This window comes from Adiantum capillus-veneris, chromosome 16 (assembly GCF_014529385.1).
Source record: "Adiantum capillus-veneris isolate H3 chromosome 16, ASM1452938v2, whole genome shotgun sequence".
In the NCBI taxonomy this organism is placed as follows: Eukaryota; Viridiplantae; Streptophyta; class Polypodiopsida; order Polypodiales; family Pteridaceae; genus Adiantum; species Adiantum capillus-veneris.
The window spans coordinates 90,692,697-90,717,647 of NC_140946.1; the positions used below are offsets into that span (position 1 = coordinate 90,692,697).

The 24,951-nt window shown below is 44.5% G+C and overlaps 1 protein-coding gene across 3 annotated transcripts in view; it reads left to right on the forward strand.

Annotated features, from left to right (window-relative positions):
• Positions 1 to 24,951, forward strand: part of USP (UDP-sugar pyrophosphorylase) — a 191,523-nt gene that overhangs the window by 134,561 nt on the left and 32,011 nt on the right. For all 3 annotated transcript variants that reach the window (XM_086485290.1, XM_086485288.1, XM_086485289.1), the window contains exons 11-13: positions 15,418 to 15,542; positions 15,634 to 15,710; positions 16,193 to 16,298. In XM_086485290.1, the coding sequence (XP_086341416.1) occupies positions 15,418 to 15,542; positions 15,634 to 15,710; positions 16,193 to 16,298 (308 nt within the window). The remainder of the gene's footprint in view (positions 1 to 15,417; positions 15,543 to 15,633; positions 15,711 to 16,192; positions 16,299 to 24,951) is intronic.

Below are 24,951 nucleotides of genomic sequence, written 5' to 3' on the forward strand. Positions count from 1 at the left end.
TACATGGACACTCACTTGTCTCATGGGATACGATGTGCTATTGGCCAGATACGCACATCTTCACACCAGCTACGGATCGAGACTGGGAGATACAATGGAGTACCAGCAGAGGCCAGGACATGCCCTCTGTGTGGCATGGAGCCAGAGACAGAGTTGCACTACACATGCCACTGCCCCGTCTACTACGAGATATGAGGCCGCTTCCACTGCTTGTTTAGAGAAGGCTTTGGACTACTCTCCAGTGTCATGCAATACGAGGATCAGAGATGCTTGGGTTTGTTTCTACTCGAGTTGCGCCGACACAGATAGAGCTTGATGAGAGGAGAGGCTAGCCAGTCTCAGAGACACATCACAGACTTCTTTAGAATAGACATTGGACACCCGGAGGAGCCACTACCACAGCAGAGCCCGTCGCCTCACAGCAGAGGCACACTGATCGACCGGGCGACCGAGTTGGGGAGATCCAGACGCCCACGACTGCGGAGGACTACACAGTATTGACGAAGGCTGCATCAAAGGCTTCGGATCACTTTGGCCTGACATGCACGACACCCGGTCAGACTACTGACCATGGAGGAGATTGATGAGATCCGCCAGCGACCGATGCTGGATCTCTTGTGATTTACCTACCCCAGCTAGCTGCTCTCCCTCGTTCACACCTAGCAGTCCAGGATTCCATAGTATATTTGTTGTCATTTTGTCATTTTGTTACTCTGACTTTGTATCAGATCCACCACATTGTAACTTTTTGGTCTCATAGGTCACTTTGGCCTTTTGAAGACGTTAATATAACATTTCATTTCATTTCATTTCTCTCTCTCTCTCTCTCTCTCTCTCTCTCTCTCTCTCTCTCTCTCTCTCTCTCTCTCTCTCTCTCTCTCTCTCTCTCTCTCTCTCTCTTTTCTCTTGCAATTTGCGTAGCCAAAAAGCAGTTCCAAAATTCTGCCCTTGCTGCCGTAAATTGCGCCGCAAAATCGGGCATCCGTACTACATGCCACGTGGCTGATTTTCCACAAAGTACGCTTCCGTACAGCCTTGCCACATCAACATTTCAGCCAAGTTGTCCGCTGGATTGTTCATGCCAAAAGGGGTGTGTGTGTGAGTGTGTACTGGGCAGCCACGTCACTAGTTTGTGACACATAAAGATAGAAAGATCAAAGGTAAAGTGATTAGGCGGTTCTTGGTTAAATTCAAGAACTATCATGCATTGGATGCGAAGTGGATGGAGGCGGACCTAGCAGATACTCCTCAGATTGTGAACCTTTACCTTGAAGCATTCGGTTTAGCATAGTCTACTCCGATAGAACCCCAATTTCAGCATGGGTGAATCTAGTGCAGCGGGTTTGCACAAGAGGGGAGTCACTCCGCTCATTTGTCGACAGATACTCCTCAGATTGTGAACCTTTACCTTGAAGCATTCGGTTTAGCATAGTCTACTCCGATAGAATCCCGATTTCAGCATGGGTGAATCTAGTGCAGCGGGTTTGCACAAGAGGGGAGTCACTCCGCTCCTTTGTCGACAGATTGCCCAGATACTTTGATTTGATATAGAGTCATTGATGTCCCTTTGGGTTTTAGGAATAATGCTGAGCTGATAATATTCTGCTGAATGACTTTATGAACTGGAATTTTTGAAAATGATACTGATTGATTTGTACTTGACTTGTTTGAGTGGAGGAACTGAAAGACGAAATGACTGCAGCATTTCGGTCTCATAAATCTCTATAGACATGATTGCAATATGGATTAGTTAATCGGGCATCTATGAGGTCCCGACTGGATCTAGATGTGATTGCTAAATACGTTGCCAATTTATCATGGTCTGAGATTTGGAATGAATTTTGAATGTGATTGGTCATGTGATGTCCTGTGATATCAGGTGATGTCCTGTGATGTGATTGTCAATTGGTACATGTGCTAGTTGTGTTGTTCCTAGTCCGTCGGTACTAACAGTCAGTGTCTGCTAAGGCAGTTTATGGCCTCTGTCTGTTTTGCAGGCGTAATCGAGGGCGATTACAATGCTTTCAAGAGGGGGGCATGTCACAAATGGGATGACGTGGCTAGACCAAGACACACACACACACACACACACACTGCCCGGACAAATGACACGTGGCAGGTTGGTACGAAAATCCTTGAAAAAGCGCCGCATAATACGTTGACATGCTGACGTGGCCATCCGTACAGATTTCTGGCAAAAAAAGACCTGACATGACAGGTGGCAGTTGTACGGATTTCCGTAAATTGCGTTGGCTGATTTTGAAGCTTTTGGGAATAACTGCTTTTGGGAACTATTTCTTTTGATTTTGAAGCTTTTGGGGCTCTGCTTTTAGCATCCCTTGTAACCTTTATAATGAACCCAAGGGGGCTCACTCTACAGAGCATTTGGACGTAGAGTCTGAGAGCGAGCACTGGCGGGAGTTGTATTTTGCTCAAAGATTAATATAAAAAGAAATACCGAAAGGGGCGCCAGTCTTTGGGGTCAATACCTCTTGGCACGGAACTACGCCAGGCTTTCTCGACTCAAATGTGAATTGTGAATTGTTTTAAGTGAATCTCTGCTGAGTCGCGGTAGAATCTTGACTTGGGGTGTCCAAGTTTGTTACAGTTGCCCTCTTGCCTCCTTTCTATTCCTTTTCAATGCTAAGGCGATGAGTAGATTTTTGACTTCACAGGAGGTTGGATGCGTGGACTACACGTACCTATTCGGAGAGATGAGCTTTTGGACGCTGAGTTTGTTGATGACCTAGGCATGTCTCTGAAGGGTCAGGAGGCCTGCACATGTTTGAGCAGTGCCTTTAGGTGTTCTATTGTGTATTGAGAGCATTGGTTAACCAACGGAAGATAGTGGCTATTTGGGTTGGTCGTGCTCCCACTCCAGATTGGTCGCTTGGAGAGGGCTTTAGGTGGATCCCCCTAGGGACACCAATTATATACCTAGGTGATTAGGTTGGTTTGGATTTGTCACTAGAGCAACAAATTGCTCCTCTCCTCCTATCCATTAGGATGAAACTGCTCCATTAGAGTTCATCATGGCTTTCTCTTGCTGGTAGGGTTGTAGTGGCCAATCATGTGCTTTTGGCTACTCTGTGGTACATTACATCTTGCTGAATTTTCTCAGGTTCTTGCATTAGCCAATTGAAGAGATTGGTCAAGAACTTTTTGTGGTCATGGCGAGACACACAGTGTACTCAAGCTAAAGTTTCCTGACACAAGTTTGCCCTGCAAGGAGTTGTTGCTTCACCGGATTCGTGATCAGGTCCCACAAACGGGTGCTACAATTTACATCAATTCCTGAGGGGACTCAAAGCCTATAGGTGTGAGACATGAGGGCATTGCAAAGCATGTGTCAGGATATGTAGAGGCTATACGAGCAGTGTGGCATCCCCTCTTGAGACGGCGGCTCCCTACTAGATGGGGGACTTCCACTTGACTGGACCTCCTCATTGTAGTTACAGCTTTCTCAGACATAGGTTTGTGCATGTTCTTTAAGTTTTAGAGAGAGGGTCGCCTCCAAGTAGCGGATTTCCACACACAGTACAAAGGATATGGTTAACATTGGAGGGAACAATATTGACTTAGTTCCAATTGCTAAACAGTAGAGAATTCCTCAACATCGATCAACTCTTACGGGCGTTTGCGGAGGAATTCTCCAAGAGGGGAATCAAGCATAACATTGTATCTCAGATCTATGATTTCAGACAAAAAGAAAATGAAAAGGTGAAGAAAGCTTTACTATGTTACAAGCATTACATCGAATGATGTCTAGTGCAAGAGTTGCCACAGGACGATCAATTATCGATTCTCTTTATTGAGGGATTGAAAAAAAAACTCTAAACAAGGACTTGCATTTAAAAGCATGCACAACATTTGAACAAGTCACTAGGGAAGCATTGTACCTAGTTGACAATTGCAAAACATACGACGAGGTTACTGAGGACTTGGAGACCAATACTAGCAGTGCCTCTTCTACCACGAGTGAATCTATCGCAAAATAGAGTGCTCCTGCTTCAATCCCACAAAACGTGGACCAATTGGTGGAGAAAGTGGTCCGCAAAATGAATCAAAGCACGAGAGGTGTTTGAGTGTTGCCTTCAGTGGCTCCGAGTTGTGGGTATGAGTGGGAGGACTTGTGCAATAGAGCTTGACTTGTCATCTCTTGAGTGAGGACACTGGCGGTTAAGGGCTTGGGAGAGCCTCCGTCTGGCGCGAGTGTGGTGTGACTCGTGGGAGTGGTTTTCGTGGGATCCTTTTACTCTAGCCGATCAACTAGGGACCCCTTTTTCTAGTACACAGCACGGTTGGGACGTCACATATTGACAGTGCGGAGATAGACTCCTCTTACTATAGTGGATCATTGGCAAGAGGAGGGTCTCACGACCGAGTTGGGGACGCCTGTGGGATAGCAAACATCCAAGGAGAGTCACTATGATCTAGTGGCTAGTTGCCCATTGAGCTACCGCAATTGGGAGTTGGTTGGCGCACAGTGGCCACTCGGTGGTATATGCTGGAACTAGCCCCTAGGGCGTAGACTTTAGCTTTCACCCGATTCTTTAACACTTGACTTTACGACACAAAGCAATGACTTAAAAGGAATCTGTAACTGAGACTGAAATTACACTTCAAAAAAAAAGCACGGCTACGAAGCTAGAATGCTCCCAAGCAAACAATGACACTTGTAGGTCCCAAAGGTTGGCGCCCCTTTTGGTATTTCTTTATTATCTTTCAGGAATAAGGAATAAACTACAAAAACCAGAGTCCTTGAGACCTTTACATGTATCCAACAAGATGGTACCTGTGCAGGCAAAATTTTGGCAGCACAACGGCCCCAAAGCTTGCCCTGGACAGTTTCCCAAGCTCTGACTCGTTTCCAATACCATAGACCCACTGTTTCTTGCACAAAAACAGTAATTACAGCACAATGTAATTTCTGGTTTTCTCTTTGTTTTCAGCCCTAAACAGCCCCCAAACTGTTGTCTAATAGTGGGGCACTGTTCTCAATGCTCCGGACATCATGACGGCTGCAAAACAGTCCAAATTTCAGCGTGTACACAACGCTGAAAACGCACTTGTGTAGTGAGGTTATCATCCTCACCGGTGCCTGCTTTGGTGTAGCAGTTAGCTACACCCATTCCTGTTCAGAGAGGCTCTTGCCTCGGCACAGAAACATAAATCCCCACAGCTGTACATTAGTCAAATGAGAAGCCCACTTGAGAGGCATAACATAACTGCTCGTAGGGGAGAGAGAGAGCCATGCGTAGCGTGCATGGCATCACTCCTGGCACTGCACTGTACATAAGAGGGTAAGCAAGCATTCCATAGCTCTTGTACCTGTTGCAAACCTCTTTGCTACTGAAAATTGCGCCTCCTTTCTCTTGTAGGCTCTCCCCATCTCTCTCGAACATGGCAAATCGCTCATAGAGTGACACCTCGCCCAGTTTCAGACTTTGGCCAACTTGGCTAAAAGTATCTCAATTGATGCGTCAGTTGACTTGGCAGTAGAGCAATAAAATGTTCCCCTTGTCATTCCAGAGCTAATGACGCGAACACTTTTTTTGGTCCAAAATAGCAGTTCCATAAATTTTATGAGATGCTTTCATGGCACTCACAGGTCGTCTGACCATCAATCACCACTGGAACCACATCGAAAAATGCAATGTCGGCTAGCTATCAGGTGATTTACACTCGTAGCCCCACATGGACATTAACCTTAATCCATTTGTCCAACTTTAGTGCTCACTAGCCGACCGGCCTAGACTCTCACTGTTCGCCTCACACCATGCAACTCGGGCATTGGCATTTCCAGAGGGGTGCTTTAAAACAAGTTCCCCCAAAAAGAAATGAACAAGTAAAGTTAGTTTCCACGGACTCGCGACATATCCCCCTCTTGAAATCGTGAACGTCCTCGCTTGCATGAATATCAATCCATTAGTGTGTACAACACTTCATGGACACCGTATCACGGCTGTCAACCTTTTCGTGTGTACACACCTGGTCAACATAGTACGAGACATACATGCTTATATTTAAGACTCTTGTGTATTCAACACTTGTTAACTCATGTATGGTCTACCTGTGAGACTATTCCATTGACATAGTGGATAGCTTTCACACTGTGCCACTGGCTTTAATAGAGTCCATAACTTTTAGTACACTTCGAATCCTTTCAAGCATAATAAACCACTAGTTTAAAAATGCGTCAACATGTACTCATTAGAAGCAATTATTGTACTCTTGACAACTGACAAGACATACTTACCTCTACAGCACTGAACAAACTTTTGGACAAAACTTTTATTCCCCAAGGGCAATTGCCAAGCACGATACACTTCTATTGCACTAAATCCATAGATACATGAGAAGTGCTAGCTCTTGGATCACCCCCCTCTAGTGCAGGTCTCTTTTCTTTTGACCTTTTCTCTACTTGAGTTGGAGAATACGTAGGTGGTAAACCAAAGGCTTCAAGGTAAAGCTGCAATACATTTGGTGACTCTAACAATTCACTCTCTTCCATCCACTTTGCATCCATAGGTGGATAGTTCTTGAACTTCACCAAATATCGCCTTGTAACCTTGCCTTTGACTTTTCTTTCCTTGTGTGCCATGATCTGTTCTGGGACCAAAATTTCATTAAGCTCTTCAACTGGCATATCCTCTGGCACATCACCATTAAATGGTATGAGAAGACTCACGTGAAAGGCATTGTGAATCTTTCAGTTCTCAGGCAATTTCAGCATATAACTGACGTCACTGATCTTCTCTGCTACTTGAAAAGGCCCATAGTAACGCATACTAACCTTTGTAAAGAGACTTTCTTTACCTTTTCGCTTCTTTAAGCGTGCCTTTTCAAACCACAACAGTACCCAATCACCAAGTGAAAACAACAATTCACAATGGTGGAGATCAACAACTTTCTTTTGCTTTGCGTGTGTCCTTTCAAGGGCATGCTTTATCTTCTATACCATGGTACTTGAAGACATTGCACATAAAGAGACGTGCCATCTGATCTGGTTTTATCTTCTTCTTGACAAGAATGAAATTAGCTTGCTTGCTGAATCTGCAAATAATGGTCCAGATTCCATCATTCTCTGTCTGTGTTCTTGGAAGATCAAAGATAAAATCCATAGCTATGCTTTCCCATGGTTTATCTGGGATCGGCAATGGCTGTAACAACCCTGGTGCCTTTTGCCTATCAAACTTGACCTTTTGGCAAATCACGCATGCTCGCACAAAGGCATCCACATCTCTCCGCAAGGTAGGCCAATAAAAGAATGTCTCAACCACTTTCACTGTAGCATCTATACCACAATGCCCTGCATATTGTGGGATATGACACTCTCACATGACCGTATGTCGCAATGGCCTAGTGACAATCTGCCATGCATCATCATAAAACCATCTTTGAGGAGGTAGTGCTCATGACGTTGTCCTTCTTGTAACTGTTCGAAGATCCTTGCAAAATCTTCGTCACTCGCATACTGGTCCTTCATGTCATCAAGCTCATGATGATAAGGATTTGACACAGCTGAAATTTGTGGCTTTCTTGATAACGCATCAGCTACAACATTCTTCTTGCCTTCCACATGCACAATCTGGAAGTGAAACATGGAAAGAATGTTTGCCCATCGCATATGCTTTTCCGATAGCTTTGACTGTGTCAGAAAGTATCGCAAGGTCTGATGATCTGTTTGGACAACAAAATCTGCACCTAGCAAGTAGTGTTTCCAACTTAAGAGCACATGAATCACAGCCAGTAACTCTTTTTCATAGACGTGCATGGTCATCTCTGGCCCTTGTAAGATTCTGCTCTGATAGCCTACTACCCTGCCATCTTGCATTAGCACTGCACCAATGCTACTGCCACAAGCGTCACATTGGACCACAAATGACTTCCTGAGATCTGGCAAACAATGACTGGATCTGAAGTCATCTTTTCCTTTAAGAGATTAAAAGCTGAAATCTCTTTTTGGGTCCATCTGAAAGTGACCTCTTTCTTTTGCAAAGCATGTAAAGGTGAAGCAATCTTTGCAAAGTTGCGAACGAGTCTTCACATAGCCCTAAGAAGCTACTGACATCGTGCATAGTCCTTAAAGGTGGCCATGTCTTGCTTCTACCTTTGCAGGATCCATCCGGACACCATCCTTTGACACAATGTGTCCGAGAAAGTGGATCTCTTCCAAGAATAACTCGCTTTTCTTGCCATTGATGAGCAATCTGTTCTTGCGCAACTCTTCAAACACAATGGTCAAGTGATGCCTATGCTCCTCTTTCTTCGAATAGACTATCATGTCATCAAAGAATGTGCCAACAAAGTTCTGATATGGACGGAAGATCCTATCCATCATCCTATTGAATGTAGGAGGAGCATTCGTAAGACCAAATGGCATCACTAAGAATTTGTAGAGACCAAATGTCGTTCTAAACGCAGTCTTCTGCACATCCTCAGGCCTAATTTGAATCTTATGGTACCCACCTTTAAGGTCGATCCTACTAAGAATCGCCGCACCCTCTAGACGGTCAAGAATATCATCAATCCCTGGAATAGGAAATCTATTCTTGATGTTATTCTTATTCAATGCACGGTAGTCAATACACATGCGCCACGAGCCATCCTTTTTCTGTACTAAGAGCACTGGAGAGCAATAGGGTGACGAGCTAGGCTGAATCAGCCCTTTCTCTAAGAGCTCCTCCACTTGGCTCATAATCTCTTTCCGCTGCGTCTCACTAACCCTGTACGGTGGCCTATTTGGTGGGCTACAACGTGGCACCAAATCAATCACATGATTCTCGGGCCTCTTTGGCGGTAGTTGAGATGGTAATGAATCAGAAAAACAGCCATTAAACTTTTGCAAAAATGCTAACCTGTCTTTATCTAACACAGATAAATTTGATTGACATCTATCTGAAACATCACGTGCAAAAACCAAGTACGCAGAAAGATGATTCTTTATTACGGAAGGGATAGCAGAAGCAGATACAATAGGGAATGACTCTCCTTTTAGCTTTACATCCAAGATGTGAGTTTTGCCTCTATGCTGTACAATGATCTTTTTGTTGTAGGCATCCAAGACTCCATGCACTTAGAACATCCACGGGATCCCCAACAAGGCATCACATCCTTCCAACGGCATGATGTAGAACTCTTGTGTGTCCACATATGACTGAATATGCAGACGTAGCTTTTCAATGATGAGAGTGACGCACTCTGAGTGGCCAGGACATGCCAATCCTGCCTTTTCGGTGTACCCCATCTCTTTAGCTCTGATGCCCAGCTTCATAGCTAATTCTGGCGTGATAAAGTTCGCTTTGGCACCTGGATCAAAGAAGATGAGTGCCATCTGGTCTCTAACTTTACCCCACGCTTTGCATAACTCACTGGCATCTGTACTAGGCCTGTCGCCCAACATGTCTGGCACTAAACCTGCCGAGGGCATAGGCTTCTTTCCTTTCCTGTTCTCTTTGTCATCTGAGTCAGTTGGCCTTTTCTTTTGTGGACAGTCGGCTGCAAAATGATCACTCTGCTCGTATATAAAGCACTTGTTTTCAGCCATCAAGACCTTCTTATCCTTACGCATGAAAGGCTTCCTTTTTTGCTTCTTTGCCTGCGCTCCAAAAATCTCGGGTGAACCCTTGCCTTTATTGAACTTCGTTGGCCCCTGGGACGCTTCAGGAGCCGCTTTCGTAAAGGGGTGCTTTGCTGAATTTCTCGTTTGTTGCCCTCCTTTCTCGTTGCTCGGAAATCCACTGTCTTCTCCTTTCAACAAGGCAAGACCAGTGTTAGCAACTTCCATAAGCTGAGTGAAGGTAGCCACTCTGTTCTTGGTACAATAATCGCGACGCCCTTTAGGCAGCCCACAACAGTACTTCTCTATCTGCTCTGTCAATGGCACAAATCTGTAGGAGATCACTGAGAGTAACGCTTTACAAAACCTCCTATTGTACTCCAGCAAGCTCTTCCATGTAGCCGAAGTAAGCTGGAGCCAATCTGTCATGACGTCGGCTTCAAATTCATTTGACAGCCAAGAAGATGCAAAAATTTTCTTGAAGTAAACCCAAGTGGCGGGTGCTTGTCCTTGCATTAGCAGTGTTGTCCACCATGTAAGTGCATTGTCCTTTAAGAAAGTGACAACTTTTCTTACTTTAGAGGCCTTTGTAAAATTCCCTCCTGCATAAGCTGTATCAAACTGTTGGAGGAAAGTGAGAGCCTTTGCTTTATCCTCGAAGCCACTAAAAGTGTTGAACTTTACAGCTACACCACCTTCTTTGTAAGCTTCCGGCTTTTCTAGTGTCCCCAAATTGTCATAAGGAATAGTCTGCAACATGGGCACTGTAGTAGGCATGATCTGCACATCTTGGCCATTAACATTTTGCGTCAGAGGTGCGATATCTGACTGCTGTCCAGAAAAACCAGCCATGCCAAAATGACCTTGTGGCACCCCAAACTGGCCCTGGTTGCACTGAAAACCTTGTTGCATGCTGATACTACCATACATGGGGTTTGGAATCATGTATTGTATACCCCAAACAGTGTTCTTGGTATGTACGACTGACTTCTAGGCGCATAACCAGCCATACTTTGGAACACGGATCTACCCCCGAAATACCCACGATGTACTGTGGGTGGTGGAAAAACTGGATGCATTGCCTGGTAACCAGTTACCTATCCATTCAAGACAGCATGCGGGCTCTGAAAGGTGGCAGGCTGAACTGGCATAACCTGTGGAATAGGCATTCTAGCCACCTGTTCAAGCATGGGAGGAACCTGTTTTGGAGCCCTTGACTCCGCAACATGTGAGTGTTCCCTATCCTGCTGAGTCGCATGAAGTACTTGGGCTTGAGCCTCCACAAGCTCCGTACGTGGTATAGGTTGCCTATTTTGCTGTTGCACTGATGGTGCTTGCAAGAACTCCATAAACCTTGGGTTCTGCACCAACTGGGAAAACACATTCACCGCGGCAACTAACTGAGTCCTCAACGCATCGTCCTCAAGTTGCCCAATCATAAAGCCCTGTACTACTGGAGGGACATGCACATCAACAGGACGTACAGACTGTCCTGGCCGTGAGCTCTCGCCAATCTCGAAGACCATAGGAGTTTCCTGCCTATCCTTTGAATAGGAACCCTCTTCCATAATGCCCTTCCCTTTGTCGGCCATAGTGTAATCCCAAGTTCCTGTGCTTTGTGTCTTCGCCGAAACCAACCAAGGATCGCTTCTTGAGGAAAAAGTGATCTTGTGCCCGGCAGCGGCGCCATGGAACCAGCCCGTAGGGCGATAGACTTTAGCTTTCACCCGATTCTTTAACACTTGACTTTATGACACAAAGCAATGACTTAAAAGGAACCTGTAACTGAGACTGGAATTACACTTCAAAACAAAAGCACGGCCACGAAGCTAGAATGCTCCCAAGCAGACAGTGACACTTGTAGGCCCCAAAGGTTGGCGCACCTTTCGGTATTTCTTTATTATCTTTCAGGAGTGAGGAATAGACTACAAAAACCAGATTCCTTGAGACCTTTACGAGTATCCAGCAAGATGATACCTCTGCAGGCAAACTTTTGGCAACACAACGGCCCCAAAGCTTGCCCTGGACACTTTCCCAAGCTCTGACTCGTTTCCAATAGCATAGAACCCTTGTTTCTTGCGCAAAAACAGTAATTACAGCACGCTGTAATTACTGGTTTTCTCTTTGTTTTCATCCCTAAACAGCCCCGAACAGTCGTCTAATAGTGGGGCACTGTTCCCAATGCTGTCGGCATCATTACGGCTGCAAAACAGTCCAAATACAGCGTGTACGCAGCGCTGAAAACGCACCTGTGTAGTGAGGTTATCACCCTCACCGGTGCCTGTTTTGGTGTAGCAGTTAGCTACACCCATTCCTGTTCAGAGAGGCTCTTGCCTCGGCACAAAAGCATAAATCCCCACAGCTGTACGTTAGTCAAATGAGAAGCCCACTTGAGGGGCATAACATAACTGCTCGTAGGGGAGAGAGAGCAGTGCGTAGCGTGCAAGGTATCACTCCTGGCACCGCACTGTACATTAGAGGGTAAGCAAGAATTCCATAGCTCTTGTATCTGTTGCAATCCACTTCACTATTGAAAATTGTGCCCCCTTTCTCTTGTAGGCTCACCCCATCTCTCCCGAACATGGCAAATCCCGAACATGGCAAATCGCTCATAGAGTGACACCTCGCACAGTTTCCGACTTTGGCCAACTTGGCTAAAAATATTTCAACTGGTGCGTCAGTTGACTTGGCAGCAGAGCAATAAAATGTTCCCCTTGTCATTCCAGAACTAATGAGGCGAACACTTTTTCTGGTCCAAAATAGCAATTCCCTAAATTTTAGGAGATGCTTCCATGGCACTCACACAGGTCGTCTAACCATCAATCACCAGTGGAACCACATCGAAATATGCAATGTCGGCTAGCTATCAGGTGATTTACACTCGTAGCCCCACATGGTCGTTAACCGTAATCCATTTGTCCAACTTTAGTGCTCACTGGCCGTCCGGCCTGACTTTCACTGGCTGCCTCACACCATGCAACTTGGGCATTGTCATTTCCAGAGGGGTGCTTTAAAACAAGTCAAATAAAATTTCCCCAAAAAGAAATCAACAAGTAAAGTTAGTTGCCAGAGACTCGTGACATATGCCGCTGTGACCATCCACTTGAAACACAATGCCATTGTTTGTGGGACTGTTGCCACTTGGCTCAGCAGGTTTGGCTTCGGATTTGGCTGATGCCTGCCCTACTAGAGAAGGCTACATAAAAATGTCGGGAGACTCTCCCAATGAAAAGGCAAGATATGTACAATGACGTAAAAATGAAAATATGGGAGGAGGAAACAATCACACTCGTGTGCGGTATTGCCATCTAGGCGCCCCATGAACCATCGTGAAGAAGGCCCTGTTCGCCAAAGTCACAAGAAGGCCTCGCGGCGCTCCCACATGCGGTCGGAGCTGCCCTGATGCCTCTCAAACTGTTCCTTGAGTGTATGGATCAGGTCCAGTCAGACATCACATACAGTCTCCGCTGATGGAATGGGTCGAGCCTCAGAGATGCGGAAGCATCAGGATCTCCAGATGAACCAAGAGTGTCAGGCTACAGATGAGCTCCCAAGCACTCTCTATCTCTGCTCCACTCTTGGAGTACAAGCTCTATGGGTCGAGCCTCAGAGATGCGGAAGCATCAGGATCTCCAGATGAACCAAGAGTGTCAGGCTACAGATGAGCTCCCAAGCACTCTCTATCTCTGCTCCACTCTTGGAGTACAAGCTCTATGGCGGGCTGGAGTGTAGGCCGGCCCTCCTGTATCGCAATCATCCTGTTGATTGCAGCACCCTAAGTGTACTGGCCAACTATCGGAACTGGCAGGTTGTAGCCCATTGGGCAGTTTTTTAAACTAATGGAAGGTTCTTTTTCTTGCAAAAAACATTACTCTTCTTTTTGTGGGGGAGGAGGGGAGGAGAAAAATAATGACATGGCTCTTGGGGATTTACCTTGTTGTCAGTGTCAAGGCGGTTACAAGACAACTGTCTTCCTGGTGTAAAGCTTCCCTTTGCTGTTGGGTTAGTCGACTCTTGTAGGTTGATTGACTTTGCCTTTGGGAGAGTAGTTGTGGGTAATGATATCCGCTCAGCAGTTAAAATGTTTGTCTTTTCACCTCAAAGATAAGCTTCTCTTCCATCATTTAATACCCAACTCTTGCATGCTCCATAAGTTCATGAATGGTGGGAACTTCTTTGAAAGGCAATACTCTTGAAGTGGGGAAGAAGGTCCAATAGTGTGTATCTCACTCTAATCTTCTAGAGATAGGTTTTTGGAGAAGGATACTGGTAGATAGGTTCCCAAACCCATTGATTATAGTCTTTCATGGTGTCTATAGAAACCAGCCTTAAATTACTCCAATCCGATATCAATTGTCCTTTGTAATTCGGAGTAAGCTTATTTTGAGCAAAATTTGTTTTAAAACCTTTCCCCTCAGCCAAACAACTTCCAGGATGGAGGATCTACAATCAATTCTTTGCCCTCTCTACTCGAAGAAAGCTTTGTAGTTGACAATGTTTCCTCTCCGAGAATTATACTGCAGAGTCAAAAGACTTGGGCAACAAGAATTTTGAAAGATAATGCTATGCAATGGTGGAGTGCTCTATCAACTAAGCCCTGTGCTCCAAAGACCTGGTGAAGGCGGGTCCAAAGGTAGAGGTGAAGCAAGTGTGGCTTGTGCTACGACATGCGTGCAAACTCCTTCAAGTGGAAAAGAGGAAGAATCTCCTGAGTTCTGAGTAGAAATGAAATGAAATGTTATATTAACGTCTTGAAAAGGCCAAAATGACCTATGAGACCAAAAAGTTACAATTGGTGAATCTGATACCATGTCTGAGTACGGAAATTACAAAGTTACAATGAATTAACACTAACACTAAAACATTTAGGATAAAGGAAATAGAAAATGAAATGAAATGAAATGTTATATTAACGTCTTCAAAAGGCCAAAATGACCTATGAGACCAATCAGTTACAAAATAGTGAATCTAATACCATGTCTGGGTACAAAAGAACTAGAAAAGAACTAGAAGTGGAACAAAATACTACTACTACTACTACAATCTAAAACTACGTGGGTGTAGCAGCTGATACAATAGGTACCCGGTAAACTGGATGTAACAGTGTGTGAAACAAAGATGGAAGAAATGGTGAGGATCCATCCTCATCTGCACTCTGGATGTCGAGAGAGTATGGCTCGAATCTTCTGTTGTAGTCTCCGTCGATGCTGTGTAGCTCCTCTCCTCAGTCGCGGTCGTCTGTATCTCTGTAGCTCCAATGCTCGGTCGATGAGAGTGCCAGTAGTGGTCGAATGAGTGTGGGACGAGCTCTGCAGTGGTGGCTGCTCCTCTGGCTGTCCCATAGAGAGAGACAAATCTGTTGAGATTTCAGCTGTAGACAAGGCATTGTAGTCTGGCTGAGTGCATTGGCAACTTGAGAAGGCAATCAGAGAGGAAATGGACAGAGCTCCCTAGAGAAATTGGGGGTGCGGAGGCTCATTAAGCTTGCAGATGACTAAAATCCTAGAATTTTGGCAAGCGTCTGTTTTAATCTCTTTTCCACGTACTTTAGCTTGGAGTCTTTATAAGGAATCAGGAAATTAATTCCTCAATGGGACGTAAAAAGTACAATTGCAAGAATCATTTCACCCTTCTTCTCAGTTCCTTGCTAGGTGTATTTTTTGGTTTAGTTTATCATGTTCAGCTCATTTCCTCACTGGTCCCTCTTGTCTGAAAGATGGCTTCTTTGGTGTGAGCATCATTTTTGGAAATTTCCAGTGCACATGGGATGCGCCTTATCACATTTACTAACGTCTGTGACAGGCAAGATTGTCCAATGAGGCAAATGATAAAACAACAGTGTCCAATGATGACAGGTACACGAATGGTTATTAATGTGGAGTACAACCAGCTGGATCCTTTACTTCGTGCAACTGGCCATCTTGATGGAGATGTCAATGATGCAAGCGGTTTTTCTCCGTACCCTGGAAACATCAATCAGGTCCTTAGCTTGCTATCTTGTATGTCTCTTTGCAGCATTATCCTTGTACATTGTGGCCATGCAGCTAAGATTGCCCTTCCATTGCCTCTAGCTGATTATCAAGCTAGGACCCTACATGGAGGAGTTGGCAAGAACAAACGGAGCAATCAAGGAGTTTGTTAACCCCAAGTGAGTCTCAATGAGAAGATTGATATGCCACTTGTACATTTCTCGCTTTCTTGCTTTCCTCGAAAGACTGGCTCTGATTAAACTGTGACAAAACTGAGCAAAATGCCAGATACAAAGGCACCAACTACAAGTATAAATATGCTCTTTAGTTTGGAAATGGATAAAGGCTATCAAAACTGCAATTCTCTCGGCATCGCACTAAAATTTATTGATCGCTGCAATTTTGGATGCAAAATCATAGTGGGACAAGTTTCAGTCACATGAATGATTTAATAATTATTGTCATACATTTAGTTGGTTTAACATCTTCTACTTTTTGATAGAAGTAGATGCATTTCTGTCAAAACTTTTGTCTAGAGTGTACTAAAAACATGCTGAGGCACTGAAGAATCAGTTGATGATCTTGTCAAAAGTAGCCAACCACTTGTTTAGGCCAATGCAATGTTATGTTGATTCCCTTTGAGTGGTTAAGTGTTATGCAGGTACAAGGATGCAAGTAAAATGGAATTTAAGTCTTCTACAAGGCTAGAGTGTATGATGCAAGATTATCCTCGAACACTCGGTGCTTCAGCAAATGTTGGGTTTACTGTAAGCTCTTATTCATGCTCTCTGCACAAAATACAACTTTACTTTCATTAACTCAAGGAAATGTTTCTGGTCATTGAGAAACCTGGCTTCCTCAGTGAAGATCCCCATGAAGTCCTCAGTAAAGATCTCAATCTTGGAGTTGGCATGGCCCCATAAGCAAGATCCATTTCTATGTACTTATCCTTGCTTTTGACACCCTCATCATGCAACTCATGGAGTACATACATCAGCCCGATCTCTGAAAGGTCATCGACTTGGCTCATGATTTCTTCCTATTGAGCTCGGATTACTCTATAAGGTGGTCAGTTTGGAGGGGTACTCCCTGGAATTAAGTCAATCATCTTTTCGATCTATTAAAAAACAGTTAGAAAAACTGACATAAAAGCAAAAGAGAAAGCCTGCTCTTGAGAACAGCGCAACGCTCGCTGTGGCTCAGTTGTAATTTAGAACCTTCTCTTCTGGAGAACTGCCTGAAGAGGTCAGATGGCAGGAGCAGCTAATTGCCTCTTTGACCTACTCAAGAAACCCTACTCTGGAACTCATCATTGATTGCCCTCTGAAAATAAGTGTTCCCAAATGTAAGTACTAAGAAAAAGAGCAAAGATTAAAAGAAGCAAAAAGTGCACCTTAAAGGGTTCTCAAGTGTGCAGCTAATGTGCACATGATTCGTGTCAGTGTTAATAAAAGAGATAAAGCTAAGCTGCAAAGAGCTCGTGTGTTTGAATGGCTAATTCATGTGTGTGTCACAAAATGATGACTTGGCATAACTACCGATCGAACAGAAGCCGCACAGGCCCAAAAATCACACTGCGACTGGCGCCAAAAATATGGGATGACATGGCAGATTGTACGGGTGCTGGTGTGGCAGCTTTTAGGCATTAGTTATGAAAGTAGTTGACTTCGAGAGCTTTTGGGCACCATGTTTTTAAGTAGAGGAAGCTGTTGGAGGTGCCTGCTTTTGTAAGGGTTTCTTTAGGGCTTAAGTGCCTATAAATAAGTGCCCTTGGGGTCACTCCTGTCACATCAATGCATGGTTGAACATCCACCGAGTGAGCGCTAGAACCTGTGGATTATCAATATAAAAAGAAGTTCCGAAGGTGGAAGAAGAAGAAGATTTTCGGAACAGGTTGAGACATTGCAGGAAGATACACCACAGTGGTCTCCTACGACGCGCTCGCTGCTGCTGCTCCCTCACGCGATTTGCTGCCCAGATTGCCATCGCCATATATACCCCCCCTCCGTCAGAAAAAAAAAAAACCTCTTGCCTGCCTCCCCATTCCCCGGCACCTGCCCCTTGAGGGCAGGTCTCTTCATCCTTTGACCTCACCTCGCTTTCTCTATAGTAGACATAGATGGAGGGCTCTGCTCCGCCTCAGAGGGACTCGACGGAAGCGCCCTCGCCCGACCCCGTGGAACCCACCATCCGACTTGCTCTTTCGCCGACAGAGCAAGCGAGCTTAGAGGTAGAGGTGGCACGTTCAGGCTACCTCTGTTATCTGCAAGATTATCGGCACCCGACCTAACAAAGGGGAGGTGCGTGATCTCCTCTAGGCCTGTCTTTTAGGAGAGGTGGGCAAGATCATCGACGTCCAGCTTCTCGGGCGCGCTGCTACTATCAGATAGAGTTTGAGACTCTCGAGATGGCGTCCAAGGTCATTGCGATGAGCCCCTTGGCCATCCGAGCAGCTAGAACACATTTTCGACAATGACGCCATGGATTTGATATGGCTACCGATGCTCTTGTCGAGGAGGCAGATTTACCCATCTCAGTCTGCTTCCCATGCCTGAGGAGAGAATACCTAAAAGCGCGAAGCAGAAGGTACCGGTAGGTGCGCGTCGCGATGTAGTGCAAGAAGCAGGAGGCGGAGTGCAGCAGAGAGGAAGCGCTAGGGATCGAAGCCGGGAGAGAGAGAGAGCGCTCACGTTTTTGGGGAAAACTCAATAAGTGAGTTTTGGGTTTTCCCACTTTTATTATAAGTGACTTTAAAAAAATGTGTCTAGGTTCAATATGAACCTGGACAAAGTATAAAAATGTACAAAGGTTCTTTAGGCCTTTAACCCAACAACCTTCCACTTAAGGCATAAATGATGCCTTTAAGTTAAACAACTCCCACCAGCTCTATGCAATGCTCATGTTGAGCCTTAGCAAGACTCTTGGTGAGAACATCTGCAGGGTTATCCTGTGTATGGATCTTAGTCAAGGTGACTAGACCATCCTCCAATACCTGTCGTATAAAGTGGTACCGCACATCTATGTGTTTGGTACGCGCATGAAACATGGAATTTTTGGCTAAATAGACAGCACTGTGGCTATCACAACCCAACACGGGTGTATGAACAAGCATGCTAAGTTCTTTTGCAAGTGTGCCCAACCAAATGGCCTCTTTTGAAGCCTCTGTGGCTGAAATATATTCAGCCTGAGTAGTACTCAATGCCACAATTTTCTGTAACCTAGAACACCAAGAGACTGCACCATCAGCAATGGCAAATACATATCCATTGGTAGATTTCCTGGTATCCATGTCACCTGCCATGTCTGCATCATAATATCCCTGCAACTTTAAGTCACTTTTGCCATAAGAGATACACTTTTGATTGTGTACCTTTCAAGTATCTCAGAATGCATTTGACGGCTTCCCAATGCGCTTTGCCAGGATTCGACATGTATCGACTAACAACTCCCACTGCATAAGTAATGTCGGGATGAGTGGCAACCATAGCATACATAAGAGAACCACAAGCTGATGCATAAGGGATTCCCTTCATTGCTTTCAATGCCACCTCATCCTTTGGGCAATCTGCTTTGCTAAGCTTAGGTAAAGGTACCCCAAGAGACTTAGCATCAGCCATATTAAATCTGTCAAGTACTTTTGCAATGTACCTTTCTTGAGATAAAAACAACAATTTCAGCTTTCAATCTCTTTCAATACGCATGCCCAAATATGCTCTGCATCACCCAAATCCTTCATAGCAAATGCTGAATTTAGCTTACGTTTCAGAGCATCAAGACTAATCTTTGTTTCCCGACAAGCAACATGTCATCAACATAGAGAACAAGTATGATGGGACTACCATCTTCATCCCTTTTCGTAAACAAACAATGATCTGCAGGGCTGCGTTTATGTCAAACTTCTTATACCACTATCGTGATGATTGTCTCAAACCATATAGAGCCCTTTTCAGTTTGCATACAAGTTCCTCACATGTAGGAACTACAAAACCTTCAGGTTGTTTCATGTATATGTCCTCTTCAATGTCACCATGCAAAAACGTTGTCTTTATATCCATTTGATTCAATTCTAAATCAAGCATCGCAACGAGAGCTAAAAGGACACATAAAGTTGTAAGCTTTACAATAGGAGAAAAGATTTCTTGAAAATCAATTCCTTCTTTCTGTGCATATCCTTTTGCAACCAATCTTTCCTTGTACTTGGGTTTTTCATCCACTATCTTAATCTTGTATACCCATTTGTTAGGAAGAGCCTTTCTCCCTTTAGGCAATGGCACAAGATCCCAAGTATCATTTGCATACAAGGATTTCATTTCCTCTTGCATCGCAAGCTTCCACTTACTGCTTGACTCACATGATTTGTCCTCTTTATATGTAAGAGGTTCACCTTCATCTATCAACATTACATGATCCAAAGAGGGGTTAAATCTTTGCGGTTGCCTTCTCAAACAAGTTGACCTGCGTACCCAATGATCTACATTCTCAGGCAACGGTTCTACAGCATAAGGCAACTCATTTTCAGCTCTATCATGCTACTGAAATTCATTTTTAGTCAATTCAGGTGGCTGTCCATCCTCATTAGGAGCATCAATATCATGTCCTACCTGTTTTGGCTCAAGGTTAACCGCTTGATTATCAATTTCAGCTTGCGGTAATGCATCATGAGGCTCTTTTTCAACATCAATGGGTGGGCACGGAAGGCTGAAATCTGACTGTTTTCTTGTCAGCATCAAATTTTGTAGCATTCTTAAGCAATTTTGCCTCATTGAACACTACATCTCGGCTACGTATTACCTTTCTAAACTGTGGTAACCATACTCTATAGCCCATTTTATTATCTTCCCCATAATTTAGGAAGACTCCTTTAATGGACTTCATATTAAGCTTTGTTCTCAAGTCATTGCGTACATGAACAAAATCTTCACAGCCAAATACTCTCAAATGATCATAAGAGGCAGGTTTGCTAGACCAAACCTCCTCTGGAATGTCATTTTTCAACGTACTATTAAGAGAGCGATTGCAAAATGAACTGCACTTTTCAATGTCTCCCCCCAAAACTCTTGGGAAAGATTAGTGGTGGACAACATGCAACGCACTTTCTCGCATAAAGTACGATTATACCTCTCAGCCACACCATTCGAAGACGGATTATAAGGGGCTGTCAACTCTCTTTTAATCCCATTTTCATCACAAAAACGCTGAAATTCAGCAGATACATACTCTCCTCCATTATCAGATTTGAGACATTTAAGCTTAGTGCTCTTTTGCGTAGTGACAAAAGCATGAAACTTATTAAAAGCATTAAAAGTATCACTCTTACTTTTCAACAAATGCACCCATCCTTTCCTAGTACAGTCATCAATGAATGTAACAAAATATAATGCACCACCAAAAGACTTAACAGGCATAGTGCATACATCGGAGTGAATAAGATCAAGAGGATTAGCTTTGCGAGAGACACCGGAGTAATAAGAAGATTTCTTTTGCTTTCCATAAAGACAATCGTTACAAAAATTCAAGTTTTTGCCTTTTACATCAACCCTCTTCAGAGAGGAAAGCACATCAATACCCTTTTGTCTCATATGGCCAAGTCTCTTATGCCACAATTCCGTGTGTGAAGCAACTTCAGCAACAGCAAGAAACTTGCCAGGCAAAGCTTTGCATCGAAGATAGTACAAAGTATCTCTTTTAGACCCTTTTGCAACAAGCATAGAGCCCTTAAGCAACTTCCATGAATCCCCAACAAAGATGGTAGTATAACCATGTGCATCTAACTGGCCAACAGATAGCAAACTTTTCTTAATGCCTAGTACAAACCTGACATCATTCAACACAAGCTCTTGACCATTGTTAAGAGCCAAACGCATAGTACCCATTCTCTCAATATTGCAAGCAAAATTATCACCAAGGTACACCTTGCCATAATTGCCTGTAGCATATGTAGCAAAACACTCCAAAGATGGAGTCACATGGAATGAAGCACCAAAATCCACTATCCATGACTGGGATAGGCCATCATTAGCACTGAGAATGCATCACTGACATCTTTCTTCGAGATAAGCATGTCTTTTGCATTAGCTATCACCAAATCTAAGGGGCATGAAGCCGCAACCAAGATTTCCTCAACGTTTGACAACTCCTCAATGACCACACTAGAGGATACATTTGCATTCTCAACATCCCTAGAGGAATCACCTGCTGATTTTTCCCCTTTCTTCTCATCTTTCTTCTTCTTATCTTGCGTTTCCTTCTTCCTTTCCTGCTCTTTTAGGAAATACCTGCAATCGGGTTTCTTGTGACCCTTTCTGCCACATTGATAACAAGTGACATCCTTATCGTTTGTCTTGCTCTTACTTCTATTTTGAGTCCTGTTGCTCGCATCACGCTTTTGATTTCTACCTCTTGCATTGCAGGCAGAACTGCCACCTTCCCCACTAGACTTGCGTCTAATCTCTTCATTGAGAATAGACCCTCTCACACCGTTATACGTGAGGGTGGGACTATTGCTCAAAGAGACAACCAAGGTTTCCCAAGTATCTGGCAATGTCATAAGCAAGAAAATAGCTTTCAGCTTATCATCGAATTGCTGAAGCCCTCTGTCCTGCAACTGACTCAACACACCTGTAAAAGCACTCAAATGCTCAAAAGCTGACTTTGAGTCATCAAGTTGCATATTCACCAACTTTCGCATCAAATGCACCTGGTTCACAGGCGTGGTGTTTTCATAATTGGACTTTAGCTTTTGCCATATTGCATAAGCAGAGTCCAAACGCTTGATGTCTGTCAAAATGTCATCATTGATAGCCATTTTGATATAGGCCATAGCCTTCTTATTCAACTGGGCCCACTCTTCGTTAGACAAACATGGCGGCTTATTCTCTTCCAATGCATCTTCACAATCCTTTAAGAAAAGGATACCTTGCATGCGCTCTTGCCAGAGGTCGAAGCCTTGACCATCGAACCGTTTGATTTCCATCAAACTTTTAGTGTCAGATGTGGAAGAGGAAGAAGCCATTTTAATTCAACCACAAGTGTGTATACAAGAGAGATACAATAGGGTGAGAATTTCAGCAAATAGGAGCAACCATAAGACTTTGCATACGATAAACCACAATTTCTTTACATGAAACTGTCCAAATCTGAAATTTCAGCTGAAAAGTGCAATTTCAAGCACCTGTACTCAGCTTTTTACTCAATTTGTCGCGACAAACATCAATACATGTAATCCCACAACTTTGGTACACCTGCGTATTGCTGTTTTGACCTGTTATAATTTGTAAATCACCTGTTTTGACCTAAAAACAACCTGTTTTGGGCTGTTTTGGCTGTTTTGGTGACCTTCTCGACTCCGGAAGCAAGGTGCTTCGCGATGGAAGCGAAATTGATTGCGGGAAAGCAATTTTAACTCGCTATCCAGCTGAGTGCGCAGGGCTGTTTTGAAACCCTTGGGCTCTGATACCAATTGAAAGCGCGAAGCAATAGGTACCGGTAGGTGCACGTTGCGATGTAGTGCAGGATTGGGGCAAGAAGCAGGAGGAGGAGTGCAGCAGAGAGGAAGCGCTAGGGATCGAAGCAGGGAGAGAGAGAGCGCTCACGTTTTTGGGGAAAACTCAATAAGTGAGTTTTGGGTTTTCCCACTTTTATTATAAGCGACTTGAAAAAAATGTGTCCAGTACAGTTTTGGGAAAAACTCAATAAGTGAGTTTTGGGTTTTCCCACTTTTATTATAAGTAACTTTAAAAAAATGTGTCCAGGTTCAATATGAACCATATTGAACTTGGACAAAGTATAAAAATGTACAAAAAGGGGTTATTTAGGCCTTTAACCCAACAATACCTCTCGTTCCTTTTCGGATTGGTTCAGAGATTGGGATTGTCTTCGAGGCACCTGGCATGGCAGCTGGCATACCTACAGTACGCGCTTTGGTTTGGGACACACACCCTCTCGAAGGTGGTTTTACTACCTCGGGTGAGTGGTGGTTGGCTCCGTCAGAATGTGGAGTATTCGGGCCTCCCCAATCAGTGCTTCATTTGTTGACAGATGGGCCATCAGCAAAGGCTTGTCCACGGAGGAGGCCGAGACCTTCGGCACAGACCCAGACCCAACCTCCTAAGGTTGGTGAGACACAGTAGACAGAGACATAGGGGGCTCAGGCAGGTTCCTCCTCTGAGCTGGTGCCCAGATAGAGGAGGGCTGACAGCAGGTCTGTGGGCGACGTCGCGAGGTGGGTAACCTACACCAAGCCAGTAGTAGTGGGTTCTCACAGGTAATAGTTTCGCCCCTTACAACAAGAAGAGTCCACAGATTCCCCTCCACCTCAGCTTCATCACCGACAGTCCCTTCTCCTCCTGCGCCACCCACCACCCCGCCCCACCCCCCTGCCTTCATCTCCTCCACCTCCCCCCATTCTCCCCATTATCGCCCCCTCCCCTCCCATTCCACCCACTAGCCCCCCTATTCCTTCATCCTCTCGTGCTCTGCGGCCTGCCTCACAGCCGGCTCAAGGGACATGACTTTCATTGTCTGCTAGGACGCCATGAGCCGCCCGTCGAGAGAGGAGCAACCCTTCCTGCGGACCCCCCTTTTGGTGCAGACGTCACCTTTTGCCGTAGTCCCTGGAGGACTAACGAGTTTCGACATCTGTCACGAGTGGAATTTTTCCGCCTACGACTTCACAAGATTCCTTGATGACTCATCACCAAACTTTAAGGCGACGTGCTTCAGAGTCCATGTACTGTTTGTTGCTAAATTGGCTTTATCTGACAGAAAAATAATTCTAAATGAATTATTGGATTTATAAGTGAGAGGGTTTTCTCGCTTGGAACACCAAGGAAAAATAATTCTAAATGAATTATTGGAATTTTAAGTGAGAGTGTTTTTCTCACTGGAGACATCCGAGTATAGAGTATTCCTAGTGCGTCATTCAAAGTAATGACGGGAGCACTGTGAACGGGAATATCTGTAAGGCCACCAGGAACGGGTACTTCTGATGCGTCACATCGAATGGGTGACAAGGAGCATCAAGAAGAAGTATCCGACCATCCAGGAACAGACATCTCTGATGCGTCATAGGATGGGTGACATAGAGCATCATGAAGGGGATTGTACCGTAAGTTCGGTAGGAAAGGACTAGGTGATGGGTATTCCTGATGCGTCACAAGGTGGGTGACGGGTGTATCGAAAAGGGGATAGCCATAGTCGAGAGGAAATCCGAATTGGAAAAGAGGAATACGCGTAAAGATGCAAGCACAAGAATAAAGATGGGTTCTGAGAAGCTTTTCTTAAAAAGCGGAATATTTTAACGAGTTTTCCGGGAAGAGCAAACGCTTTCCCGCGAGGAATCTATGTTTGCATTCGTGCATGTGGTTGCATCTTGGGACGCTTGGGAAGTGTTGTGAAAGCATTGTTTTTAACTTATAAGGT